The sequence below is a fragment of the Anopheles funestus genome, chromosome 2RL, assembly GCF_943734845.2.
Source record: "Anopheles funestus chromosome 2RL, idAnoFuneDA-416_04, whole genome shotgun sequence".
In the NCBI taxonomy this organism is placed as follows: Eukaryota; Metazoa; Arthropoda; class Insecta; order Diptera; family Culicidae; genus Anopheles; species Anopheles funestus.
In genome coordinates this window covers 77,546,984-77,560,389 of record NC_064598.1, presented here as the reverse complement: position 1 = coordinate 77,560,389, position 13,406 = coordinate 77,546,984, and the positions used below count along the sequence as shown (strand labels likewise).

Below are 13,406 nucleotides of genomic sequence, written 5' to 3'. Positions count from 1 at the left end.
GCAGTGTCAAATCCTGCCTTCCGGGAAATAATCGCCCTCCAAACAAGCAATTCCTGTAACAAAGGACACTCGCTAATGGGGGGGTGGAGGCTTTTGGTTGAGTTCCGTGTGTCCTTCTCGGGTGGCTTTAGTTTCGACAAGCGGGAGCTTTAAGCTCGTGAGCACACGCACACACACACACACCCACGGATACATACTGTGAGTGACGTGTGTTTGAGGTGAGTGGACAAAGTCACTGACCACTCACAGGACCTTTTTGATAGCTTTTTAGTAAGAGAAGGAATAGCGGAAGCGATGGGGCGGTTGGTGGTGCTCCCAGTTGACGGTGAGTGACCGATAAAAATGTTGAATGAGCAAGGACAAATGGACGAGCGTAGAGCAATCCACTATACACACACGAAGCAAAGAAAATAAAACATCCAAGCGTACCGAATGAGAGCTTGTATCTTGGCGTATATCTCTCGTGTTTGACGTTGCGAGTCGTGTAAATGGTTTTTGGAGCAGCATACCAGGAAGGAAAGAGACAGCACGTGGACGAATAAAGGAAAACGCGAACAAGTAACGATGAGGCTGAAGTTGGTACGTTTTGGGGCAATTGACGACAATGATTTGGAAGGTTCGTCCTTCCAGTATGGTCCGGACCGTTCATCGCGTAAGCCATCCGGGTAACATTTGGTAGAGAAGCTGGAACGCGTACGGTGTATATAAAACCCAGCGAATCCCCATCTCCGCCACACTAACGCACCACGGTGTTTTGTGGTTTTGCGGGCCATTCGTAGCCGCTCGGGCAAAAGTCTTCTGCAAAGCCTCCGTGCCGGGCAGAAACTCCCCCTGTTCGAGTTGAAAAAGAAAGACAAAAACCAACAACGCGAGCTAGAAGGTCGGCCGACTTGGAGAAGAAGAACGGCGAACACGGCGAGGCAGCGCAAGAAATCCGGTTGCCAAAGAACCTCACGGGGCCTGTGTATCGTACCGATGGCATCAACTCGGCTCGGCTGGTGAGCCCCAATGGTTCCGTGGGTTCGCGTACACATTCCGTCAGTAGTGTGCCCCGAGAACTCGTGCAGTGCAAAGTGCTGTGGAAATCTTGCTCGAAAGCAACAACGACTTGCGGGCGTACAAATCGGAGCAGAAAAGTTCTCCGTTGCCCGCTGGTGTTCACTTCCACCAAGATGTGGCACCATTTATGCTGACTTTATCACACTAAATTCCTATTCAAGTGCCTTTCCGTGGGTGTGTGTGCGTGTTTGTATGTGTGTTTTCCTTCGAAGGTATCAGAGCACGAATGGTTTGCTCCGCTCCTCGCTGACAAACGCATAAAGAGGATGTCCCCGATCGATCCCGATTTTCCGATAGCCTGGCTTCCTCCAAAACCCGGCACCGGTTTAGCAATCGTCCAGTGAGTGAGTGCTGATCGAAAGCGAAAGTGTCAAATCCGTCGAGAGATACGTAGGAGATTCGGCACAGCCAACAGCCAAATTGGAGAGCTAGAGAGTGAATATACAACACACAAAAAAAATCATACAAGACGAATCAAGAACGGGTAGTGAGCGAAAACGAGAACAAACGATACAGACACGACGCACACGGTTTCCATCAAAGGCCGTAGGTTTTTGGAAGTCCGTCACCGAATCCGTCACCGTGCCTAACACCATTAGTAGTAGTCAGTGGCAGCAGTACCAGCAGCAGCAGCAACACCACCAGGGTCGATTTGAGAGGAAACACCGTGCCCAGGACATTCGATTACTGTTGCGGGCCGTAGCCGGAAAACTTCCATTTTCCAAAATTGTTCCGTGCGTGGGCTTTCGACCCGGGGTGGATTGTATGTCCCCTCGTAATACGTGTACGTACCATCGTGTGTCAGCTGTGAGTTTGCTAATAATGTGTGCAGTCCTTTCTAAGCGGACGTTCTAAACGCCCGTAGGTGTGCGTGTGAGTCTACTTAAGGATTATTTTGTAAGGATTTGTACGAATCCGAGCTATTCAGCGGAATAGAAACCCCGTTACAGATACTTTGGAGTTAGGTAGTAGGACAAAGAAAACGAGAGAATAGATAGAGAATACAAGAACACAGTTTGTGTGTCCTCTCTGTGTATGTGTGTGTGTGTGCCTCAGTGGAGGAAAATCAAGAGCGTGTGAACTGAGCGAAGGGAGAACAAACTCCAGTATTCTTTGTTGTGTTTGCCGAAGGTGACTTTGGAAGTGTCAAGTGTGTGCCCGCATGTGTGCCTGTGTCTCTACATAGTATCACTCTAGGACATACCGGTGTTTTTTTTTTGTTGGTCTTTCTTCACTTGTCCTGTTTCTTCCATTCCCCGTGTTAGACTGCACTGGCGTAGCCAAAATGCCAGGCCTATTTCCGTCGAGCGTAGTAAGTACAATGGTTCAATATATTTCCCAGATCCATTTTATTTCCCTTTTTGTATAGTGTGGTGTCGTCGAGCTAAGTGTTAGTAATGGTGCCCTTGAAAAATCGTGTCCAAATCTAATCAACGACAGACCGGTCATCTGCAAGCCCACACTAACCCTTCTCACGGAGGGTGTGCTTGCGTTAGAAGTTTCTTGCAACTTCTCTTCCCCGGAAAGGATCTTGAGATGATCCCCAAGATAAGACGCTCCGGAACAATTCTTGGGGAAGGGGAGGCATTATGTTTCGACAGTGACATTTCTGAGCGCAGATCCTTCCGTCACTCGTAAGGGACAAGCGTGATAACCTCGGGGTAATATAACACACCTGGGAAGGATGTTTTGGGAGGTATCGTTCGTCGCCTTCGTCAATGTCATTTACAACGTGAAATCTTTGAGCAGGAGTGAACATCAAGCAATGGCACGTAATTTCATAAAAGACTATTCCTTGTTACATTCTAGATCAGATTCCGGTACCAGATTCTGGAACCTTGTGGTTAAGTAATTGGGTATAATTCGAAGCGATGGTGTAACCATCACTGCAGTGAATCTTCCCCAAAAAGTAACTTCCAAGTATCGATCACGACTTTGGCGGTGTGTGCTTCGGCACTGAACTGATGGGTGTAATGCTCATTCAGCTTCACGTTCTGCGTAGTGACCTTGTGAGCAAACCCGTACCCCGAACGTACTCCAAGTGTCTTATGCGGGACAATTGGATCTCGTTTGTGGCGCTGCTGGTGTGGAATTATTTTGCACGAACCGCTCTCCCAGCTGCTTCCTGCCAGCATCGGCAGCTGGAGAATCGTAATTTTAACCTACACCGAATCACGACTCTTGGGGGAAGGTGGGCAGATTAGAGCCATGTGTACGATCTACCATCCACGAACGAAACGAAGGAGAGTGTACGGTGTAGTTTTCCATCGTTCAATCTGATGCTCTTGAACACGTTCAAGCCTCACGGTGCGCTCATGTCCCTGGCCCTGGCCAAAGAAGACACCGCGAGAACTCTGGTAATAGATGTAAGAAAAGGATCTTTTGCGACCTGGCCACCCGGAGCACTCTTGTAGTTGTCCGTCTTATATATGTGTGTGTGTGTGTGCGGGTGTCGCAAGACGTTCTCGTGTTCGAATATTTAGTACGAAAGAGAAATTCGAGATTGCCGTTTCCGCACAATCATCATCATGTGCCACTGCTGGGTGGGATGTGCCGGAGCGAAAGAGAGATACAGCAGCAGAGCGCGTGATTCACGTTGGGCCGTTTGGTCCGGTGCGTGTGTTTTGGGAGACGTGTGATGGGGCCTGGCATGCCGTTTTTCCTTGGCCCACCATTTCGCGAGCGTAGCGTAGAGTAAGAAGCGTAGCGTAAAGCGTACAACACGAACCGAACGCGCAAGAAGGTTCGAAAGGGAACAACCTCTCCAGGAGACTTCAAAGTCATCCCACTAATACTATACATACACAAACACAGGCCCGGTGATGGGTTCGGGTTCTCGTGTTCGGCTGCTGCTGCTGCGCTTTGCGCATACTACGCGATGGCGTAGAAAATGTTATTTCAGCATTAGACGACCCTCGGGAAGGCGAACATTGGGTGTAGCGAACGGAAGAAGGAGCAGTGAGATGGACGGTAGAAGAAGTGGTGAGTGTGTTTTTTTTACAACCAACACTCACTTGTTCCTCCCCCCCCAGCCGTTCGCCAACCCAACGCCTTCCGGTGGTTGCCCCGTTTGCGTGGCTCCCATTTCATTCACGGACCACTCCAGCCGTAATGCTCTAGTTCCGTAGAGCGTAGTTTTTCCTTTTTATGAATCGACCCGTGTTGTACCCGCTCACCACTACTGGAAAATTTGGAACCTCTTTAGTGTGCTCTCTTTCTCTCTCTCTCTCCTTCGCTGTCTCTTCTTTGCTTTCTGATCGACGCATCATCTCGGTGGGAATGCCGTTTTCTTGCAAGATGTTACGTTTGCTTTCGTGTATCGCAAGCCACTGTCGGTTTTCCAACGTTGGGTAGTAATGGACTTTGCAGAACATTTTATGCTCTTCTCCTTTGCCGGATGATCTTGGCAAACTTTTCTAATCTTTTTCACGCACTCTGCTTGTGAATAGGGGGTTTTTTTGTTAGTTTATCACATAAAGTGCTTCATTTAGACGACGCCAGTGGGTTATAGACTTCGTAACATTTTCGGTGAAATTTTAAGTTTTTAACACTACCTTGCTTAGCTTAATAGGAGATTTAAATGTTTTATATCCCTCTGAAACTCCAGTATAAGGGAGTCGCTGTGTCATCAGATCGGTCATAAGGTCCTGTCACCAGGACCGGAAGGATATTGTGGCGTAAACCAATATTTTGTCTACGTCAAGTGCAATAACCAAATTTCTAGCTGGAAGATTCGATGTCTTCATTTTCCCGAATCTTCGATGATACTCTCTATTCTCACATCTGAATAATGATAGCCTCCGTACGATGATCAGTTCAAGATCAGTATTCGGTGTGCAAGATCGAGTGAATGAATCACAAGGACCATGAGACTTCCTACAAGCATGTAGTGTTGAACTTTAATTTAAAAAATGTAGCAGAATTGTTAAATATCGTGTCAATAATGGCAATCGCATTAAGAAAGAATAGGTAATATCTCACCTGCCCTTATGCACCATGCTGTATCTTCAGTTTCAGACACGAAGATAATTAACTTCGCTTTTCTTTTTAATAAGAATCTGTAGCCGTTTTTCGCCGAACATCACAATCCTCAAAATTAATCACGACGCTGCAGTTAAGCTGCCGGCAGTCGGTAGCCTTCCATTGCCTCGCGTAGACTGTCATTTCCCGTGCAAATATCACAACTGGTAGAAGCACCAATGTGTTACACACGCCCTTCGGAAGCGGACCGGACACTTTCTCATCCGATGTAACATGCAACCATCCCGGTGTCCTAAGCTTTGCACACGCTTCCCATGCTTCCATGTTCACATTTGGCTCATTTTGGCTCTCGGTGCCATGTCAGACGACATTTAAGCTAATCCTTGTTGGAGTAATATTAGGAAAACGGGATAATCCTCCGCCTTTTTTTGGGTACGGTGGGTGAGCATTATGGCTCATCGCAGTAACGTACCAGGCGTGAATATGTTCCGGAACATGCAGACACCATCAGCATGGTATAAGGAATTCGGAAGAAAGCCAACATTAAAAAAAAAAACTGGAACAAAATTTAGCTTCACTCGTGATTACCGTACCGTGAATGTCACGGGTTTTTGGAATTTTTGGAGCATGGGTGTCTTTTTTCGCTTTTACTTGCCCCATGTTTGACAAACTCTCTAGAGCTATAGAGCTGATTTTTTTTTTGCTTTGCCCATTCGCTGTTACTGCTCTTTGAAACATAATCGTTTATTACCACCCACCGGTTTCGATGCTACCAACGGTCAGTATTATTGGCAACTGCCCCAAACATGCAGCCATGCCTCGTGGCGCACGTGGAGCACGGTTCACTTAGCAAGAGGAAGCGCCCAGTGCGAAGGATCGATTTTTGTCGCCCTTGAAAGGCAGTGCGAGCGAGAAGAGCTACGTAGGAAAAAGGGGGGGCGTCAAGTGTAACGGAACCATTTGAAGGAGAACATAAAATAGGAATCCTTGGTTGTTTTTTTTTTATTAAATTCAAAGAAAAAAGAAATGCTGGTCCTTTTTCGGTTCTGGGCAGGAAGGCGAAATTGTGATGGAAGCTGGAAATTTGATCGTGTTTCGATCGAGGACAAACCGGACCCTAAGGAGCAAAAAGTGGCAGGTTCATAAGAGCCGTGAGCCTGGTGTAAAGGATACCTACTGTGACTGTGTTTCAGTGGGTATATTTAGGGAACTCGTGTGAGGTAAAAGAGATAGAAAGACAGAGAGAGGTCGAAGGGTGAAGCACTTTTTTTTTGTTTTTGTTTGTAAGCGACATCAAGCCTATCTTTTAGTACGGTTAATTAATTTTAATAACCGACCTTTTTTCCAGTGGCCATTCGTGCCAGTGGGAAGGTCGTGGTGATAGGTAGGCGGAAGAGTTGGCTGTTTTTATTTCTTTCTTTCCCCATATTGGTGTGCTTACAAAATTCGCGTTCGATAAAATTGCTTTGATGTAACACGATGAGGGCGAATCGATGCTTTGAAGAAGTTTGTGATAAAAAGCGTACTATTGATTATTACGTTGAAATGTAATTAATGATACTTGGGGTTTTTGGGGGGGTGGGGGAGGGGGGGGGGGGGGCGAGATGGTCAGCTCTGTACCCGATCTCTCGGTTATTGATCACACCGTGCTTGGGTACGTTTGTTTAAATTATTTGCTGCAAATATGTTATTTTACATATTGTGATTTAATTTTCTGCATAAGTGTGGGGTGCACCGTGTTGAAGTGGAAGGAAACTGTCATAAAGTTAATAAGCAAATAAATTGTTTTCAATATTTTTCACCCATCCTATCGGGCATGCCAACACTGACATCGGTGGTGGGCATGTAACCAAAAACTTCATCTTGATCATCCGAGTCGCGAGGAAGAAAGAAAAAAGCAATTTATGAAGCGCATCGCTGTTATGTACTGTCGGGTGATGTTTGTACGTTTTTCTTTTCTGTATTTTTTTTTTCTTAAATGAACATTCAATGTAGTTTGAAGAATTGCTTCATGAAAGCATAAAATATGCGCGCATGCATTCCGGTTGACAGAAGTAGTGGAAGAACAATTGGGCAAGAACACACGGCTTACGGTTGACTTCGCCCGTATGTAACTTAATGCAGTTTTCTGACGCTCGGGTTCGGGCTCCAAGGAATGTGTTGTGTAGTTGCTGGGAAGGTAATAAATTTCGCCAGTTCACCCCAAAGCAATGGTCCAAAGGGATATTTTTTTCTTTCTTTTTCTTTACCTCCCTCTCCCTGTTTTTTGGGGATGATTTCTTTCCTGTGGAGGTTATACACACCGAAAGCTCCGTGATCAGTGGCATGAAAGGGATGCCAGAAACCGGATCGGAACAATTTTTGGGCAGAATTGCACTGTCCAGAATTTGGGGGTGAAGACAAGATTTTCACGATTTTTTTTTGATACTCACCCCCCACCCATCCCGTGGATGGTGGATCAAAATTCGATTGTAAGCTTCGAACGTTCTGCACGGTGCAGTGGTAAAGGTTTTATTTGCGATTAAGTGCCCGACAATCCATCGCAGATACGTGCAATGAGTATGTTACGGAGTAGGTGAGCTTGGTGCTGCTTGGCGAGGAGGAGAAGGGAAGGGGGGGGGGGGGGCGGCGGGCACACAGGGAATAAAACCCGGCAACATACGAACCGACGAACGTTGGCATTGAAGGACGAAGAAAGGTTAAACCGAAGCTCAATCAAATCAAAACGCTAAAGCGGCTCCGTACGCAAGCAGTTCCGTGGTAGGGGAATATCTCCCAAAGAACGGGGCGATGAAGATTCTGCCCTGTAGGGATACGCCCTACGTGTACGCTCTCTTTGCAAGTGTGGGCAATTTTCTTTGCTGCCATTTTCTTTCATGTTTGGTTTTGTGGCATGTGTATCGAGAGGACAACTGGGGCGCGATACTCTAACGGCGCAGTGGTTGAGGAGGCACACCGGCGTTGGTTACTACGAAACACACAGGAACCGGTTACGCTGAGCTGGCTCCAATAATTCTCGTACTTTTGCTGCTGCAGGCTAACGTGCAAGGGTGTATGTCTGGTGTGGCTTAATACCGATCGGTTTCACCACTAGAGGCACGGATCTAATAGCGAACAAGAATTACTGATTGGTTGCGTTTTCCCCCCCTGCATAAGGAGTGTAAAAGGAGACCCAGGGTACGTCAGTATCTGAAGGACTTTTTACAACTAGATCCGTTCCTGCTCCGGTCCATCCGGTCCATAGTACGGGAGGTCAACCTCACAATCTTCACCCATAATCGGTTGCTCGGTTCCTCCCCAAACTTGTGCAGGATTGGTATGCCATAGACGGGCCGGGAAGTTTGCGTGTACGTACATAATCGTGACCAAGCGCGCACTCTACGCGACTAACCTCGAAACAACGTCGGATCTCCTGCCTCTGCCACCTCGCGGCACCATAACGAGCCTGCAAGTTCGCTGGGAACGTTCAATTGTCGAACGAGTTAAACCAGAAAATCAACCCAAAGCCGGTCCCTATACCGCTGGGGCCACCAGTACTTTCCGTTACCGCACAGGCAGTTACCGGTCGGCTCAGCTGCTGCTGTACGGTTCGTCTGACTGTCGCACTAAATGCGAATATCTTTTGCGTCACACGACAGTGTGCAGAACGGAACGGCAGCGAGAAAAGAACAAAATAAAAACCAAACCACCAACAATAACGAAAAAATATGCGACACTCGTTGTAGAGATGAAGGTGGAGTTGGCGGTGGAACAAGGGAGGCATTCTGTTCGTACAAGATATCCTTCTTGTCCACCTCACACACACACACTCCTTCCACCTCTTAGGGGATCTAACCGCGAACGCAAACAGGGAGTAAAGAATAGGATCGGTTGTGGGGTTTTTGGTTGCTCCAAGTTTTTCAAACCCCACCGAAGAAGTTTTCGAAGGGCTCTGGGAGATTGAGTTCATGATTTATGCGTTTTACACCGCTTCTCGGGTTCTTGCGCCGTACTTCGTTTTGGGCGCACGTATGGGTGTGTGAGAGAGAGTGTATGCAGTGAAGCCAAAGCTATTATTTCTTCTTGTTTCTGGTCGGTAATGTATGTTGCCTTCGTACACCCGTCAATTGGCATGCCTTCTACGGGTTGCACACGGGTTCTCGGGTTGGAGCGTTCTTTTGCTTCGGTCCGGTTTTCTTGTGCTCTCGGCCAGTTCCGAAGACCCACCTCAAAAACGGGGGAGGAGGCCAACCCTTTTGGAAGACACCCTCACAAGCAGCAATACCGTACACTTGGATGTACGACGCGTTGTTGGGGAAAGGATAAGGTACAGGAGGCAGGTCGATTGAGCAGGTCGAACAAGTTAAGATGGGATACGGGGTATAATGCTGCAGGTATACATTGTACAAGAATAAACAGCTCACCGAGAACACCGGCACCGCTAGCGAACACGTTGTAAGTGGCGATCAACAGTGGTTCTACGAGCTGGGCAATCGACTACTGCAGCATGTTCTATGCGTACTACCTAGCGAAACGAGTACTCGCTATCGCTAAAGAAGGCGATATCGTCAAGGTATTGTTTTCAATCTCGTTTAAATGATATAAAAAAAACTCAACCTCACTGGATCAGTTTCCAGCTCTGCAGGCGTTTAATGTTTCCATTTCATTTGCAAAACCGGTACCGCCTAGTGGTGGAGCTGCAATTCTACCGCTTCTGTCCAGGGCACTTTTTCTGACCTATTTTGAGTTATGTATTGTTCAAAAAAGATGGAAAATAGTTTTTTTATGATTATAATTCAAGTTCTTTCTTTTAAAAAAACATCGCTTAGTTTATAAACAATTGAAGATTATAGAGGTTTGCGGTTCAAGGTTTTTGTTGAGGAATGTTCTTAACTCTTGACACAAACAAAATATCGAAAAACATACCCCAATGATTGTGAAGATCATTTCAACAAAAGACACCAAAGAAGCTATTTTGCATTACTTTTACCACCGTAGAGTTTCGTGCCGAGTTACAACCTTATCTTGTGACTGGCGATCGAGATATCAGTTGAACATCTTTCGCTCTCGTCCAATCCGCACTGGCTGCTGTGTCACGTTTCTCCTTTGCTCCGGAGCAAACAAAAAAAAGAAAGAACGATTTTTGCGCCTGTGACTTGTAAATTTGGCTATCACCATCCACAATCAGCGTGTGTATTTACGTGTACGTTTAGCAATATTCAGAATTTTCAATTCCATGCGTCGATCATGGCGTTGGTTCATGCATAGTGAAATACGGTCGCAAGTTTCGTCAATGAATGATGCATTGGCAAACATGCCGAGTTTATTACACCGTCCCGTGGGCATACTGGTTGATCACGTACGCAACCGGACGGTCGTTGTTTGGAAAACCGGTGGTGCTCTCGTTTTTGATCACGATGAATAAATGTATGGTGACCTTACACTCTCCACCCGGGGGTCCAGTGTGTGCGTAATGCATGCAGACAGCTTGGATTTTAACTAACAAATGCGCGTGACCGGTGTTAAGATCGTTCGCTATTTTCCCTTGATAGCAATTCCGCGATCCGCGACTGATGTTGTGTGAAGGAATGTTGTTTAGAATAAATTTATCTTTTTAGCAATGTTTTTGGGCTATCAGTCGTTGAACATAATTTCTCTACATTTGAGAGTTTTTTCTTAGAACCCTCTGTGAAGGGAAGGAAAAATTATTTTAAAAGTTTTGAAAGGATCTAATTTTTTCACCCAGTTTTTAGCCTCTTCGTTAGACCAGATATTCTATTGAGACCAAACCGTGTATAGAATATAGATTTTGTAAAAATAAGCTGTATAACAGAAAGTATCATATTTTTTTGGATAACCGGATATATTTCGAGCACTTGAGCTATGTCTTAGCTTATGTCTACTCGTTTAATTTTTGACTATTGCTCAGCTTGAATGAATCGATTATATCCCTTACAGTGCTCGTTTCATGTTCACCAAGGTTTCAGGAACTCGTAATAAACAACATCATGTTGATCCCGCCAGATTGACAGTGACGTCCAAAAATCAATAATTTCATGATGTTATGCCGTCAATCAAACTTTTTATTTGTTTAGTCTAGCGATTTTAAGCTAATTTGGCTAAAAATCCTACATCTAAACTCCAAATATCCAAGATTGACATAGATTACTAATTGACTGTTGTAGCGCCATCTATTATAAAATTCTAAAAGCTAATCGATCGATAAAATATTTCTTCAAATGATATTAAAAAAATATCACAATCATTTTTCCTCGTCTCTTCCTATGATTTAAATATTTTATTAAAAAAAATTATACATTCTAACTCAATAGTTAACACTTTATCTGCCTCACCCCTTCGTAGATCAGTTTTTGACACCTTAACCATCTTCACGTGGTCGTAAAAGCTCGATCGAAATTAATATCTTATCGCTCGTTATGATTTATTAATGCACATAAGCAACAGCTAGGAGGTGATTATAAAAATCACTCCATCGGCGGGTGAAAGAAAACCCGAAAACAACAATACGATAAAGAACACATCGTTCCAAAGCGTACGAGATTTCGATAGTGAAGCTTCTCACTTCCCATAAAAGCTGACGCAACAATGCGCAACAGCAGCAGCAGCAGCACCCGTCAACATGTGCTCGAAATGTGTTTCACGCATGTTCGTTCGAGCGATTGTGTATTTTTATTTCGCTGTTTTGCCGTATACCATGCGAAGATTATGCGAAGCCCGTGTGTATGTTGCACGCTGTGAATGGATGAAAGTAATTAGAGGAAATCGCAAACATTTCACAAACACACCGTGTGTAGTTACGGGCGAAACGTGTACGGGCTTGATTGATAAGTTGATGGAATTTGTAAGGTGTAGCTCGCAAACATTGGTTTGAATGGTACCGTACAGTAACAAACGAAAAGAAAGAAAAACAAAAGTATCTCCACTTACCCAGTCTACCCAGTCTGAATTCAGCTGAATGAATTCGTACAGCCGGTGGAGGACACGGTGTGATGGAAACATAAAATATTTACACAATAAAGAGCAACAGTGCTGGAATAAAAATAAAATCACTCCCTATCGGTACGGATTCCGTTAACCAGCCGCAGTGTTTGTTTGCCTTATTTGGCTGTGTTTGGTGTTTGGTATGCACGTACACCGAAGGACCGGAGCTGGTTTTATCGTTTGCGCCGAGCAAAAATGGTACGAGTTGAAGAGCGAACGATCGTTTACCAGATTCGCCAACAAGATCGCTTGTATGATCGCGTGGAGCAATCGAGAGTGAATCAGACGAGAGTGTGTGTGTGTGTGCGTAGATGGAAGCAGTAGAATTTGTTGAAGTAAAAATTTATTGAAAAGCAAATTCACATCCCGTACTATCAACTCACCAGCACTGTGGGGAATAAAATGGGGAATTAATTACCGTTTTAAAAAATCGTAACATTAACAATGCAAGACATGAACGCACATGGAAGTAAATGTCCGGTTTTTGGAGAATGCGTGTGTGTAGGAAAAAGTAGAAATGGATGAATGGGAATGAAAGGAAAGGGACAAACGCAAGACAACAAGAACGAACTCGAAGAGAAAAAGCACCGAGAGCCAGTGTAATGTAGCGAAACGATCATTTACGAGAAGAATGATGCAAAAAGAGGAAATACAACATACACTTATCATCACTTAGAAAAGGTTTTTCGATGGGTTGTGCGAGAAGCGACCACATTGTACGGGACGTGGGGGGATGGATGTTGGGGGGGGTTATGCTATTTGTGGAGCCGGCAGTGGAAGTGTAGTGTTTATTTCTTTACTTTACACTTCACAGACGATCAAATGCCGGTCGAACAACACCGGGGAAAAGATTGTTTTCCACCGTCATCACAACCATCCTTCCCTGGTATTTCGTACGAGGCCCTTTTCCCTTGTGCCAAACGGGAATGGTTAGGTACCTTGTTCTTTATTTCGTTTTCGGTAATTTCTCTTCAAGCCCTCCCCTCCCCCCTCCTGTTTCGGGTAGGGAAGCAACCGGACTGCACATTACGTGTGACAGTTGAATGGATGTGACAAACCGGGCCTACCTCTTGCCGAAGATCCGTTGGTCGAACTCTTGTAAGCCCTTCGTTGCGTTGCGCTTGAATAAACCCTTCCCCTGCCTAAACGCCCAGTATGCATCCGTTGCATTATCGAGCCGGCGGCATCGGAATCGTCGCTGACACGAGAAAGCATCGTTAGAGTAAAGTAAATCCATCACCTTCTTACCGGTGGTCGGCGGTATGGCCCAGCATGGGGCCATGGTGCATTTGATTAGCTGTGCACATTGCAGCTTTCTTGATGTTACACTCTTGTTTGGGTGGGACGTTGAGTTGAGCGAGGGAAATGCGTGATGCATCATCGTT

General features: G+C 45.5%; 1 protein-coding gene across 5 annotated transcripts in view; it reads left to right on the top strand.

Moving 5' to 3' along the window:
• LOC125763925 (hormone receptor 4) overlaps positions 1 to 13,406 on the top strand; it is a 58,811-nt gene that overhangs the window by 6,210 nt on the left and 39,195 nt on the right. The window contains exon 1 of one of the 5 annotated variants that reach the window (XM_049427660.1): positions 757 to 2,371. The exons of the other annotated variants lie outside the window; for them this stretch is intronic. Coding sequence (XP_049283617.1) covers positions 2,345 to 2,371 — 27 coding nt within the window. The 5' untranslated portion in view covers positions 757 to 2,344. Of the gene's footprint in view, positions 1 to 756; positions 2,372 to 13,406 lie in introns of those variants that run through there. 5 annotated transcript variants of the gene reach the window in all.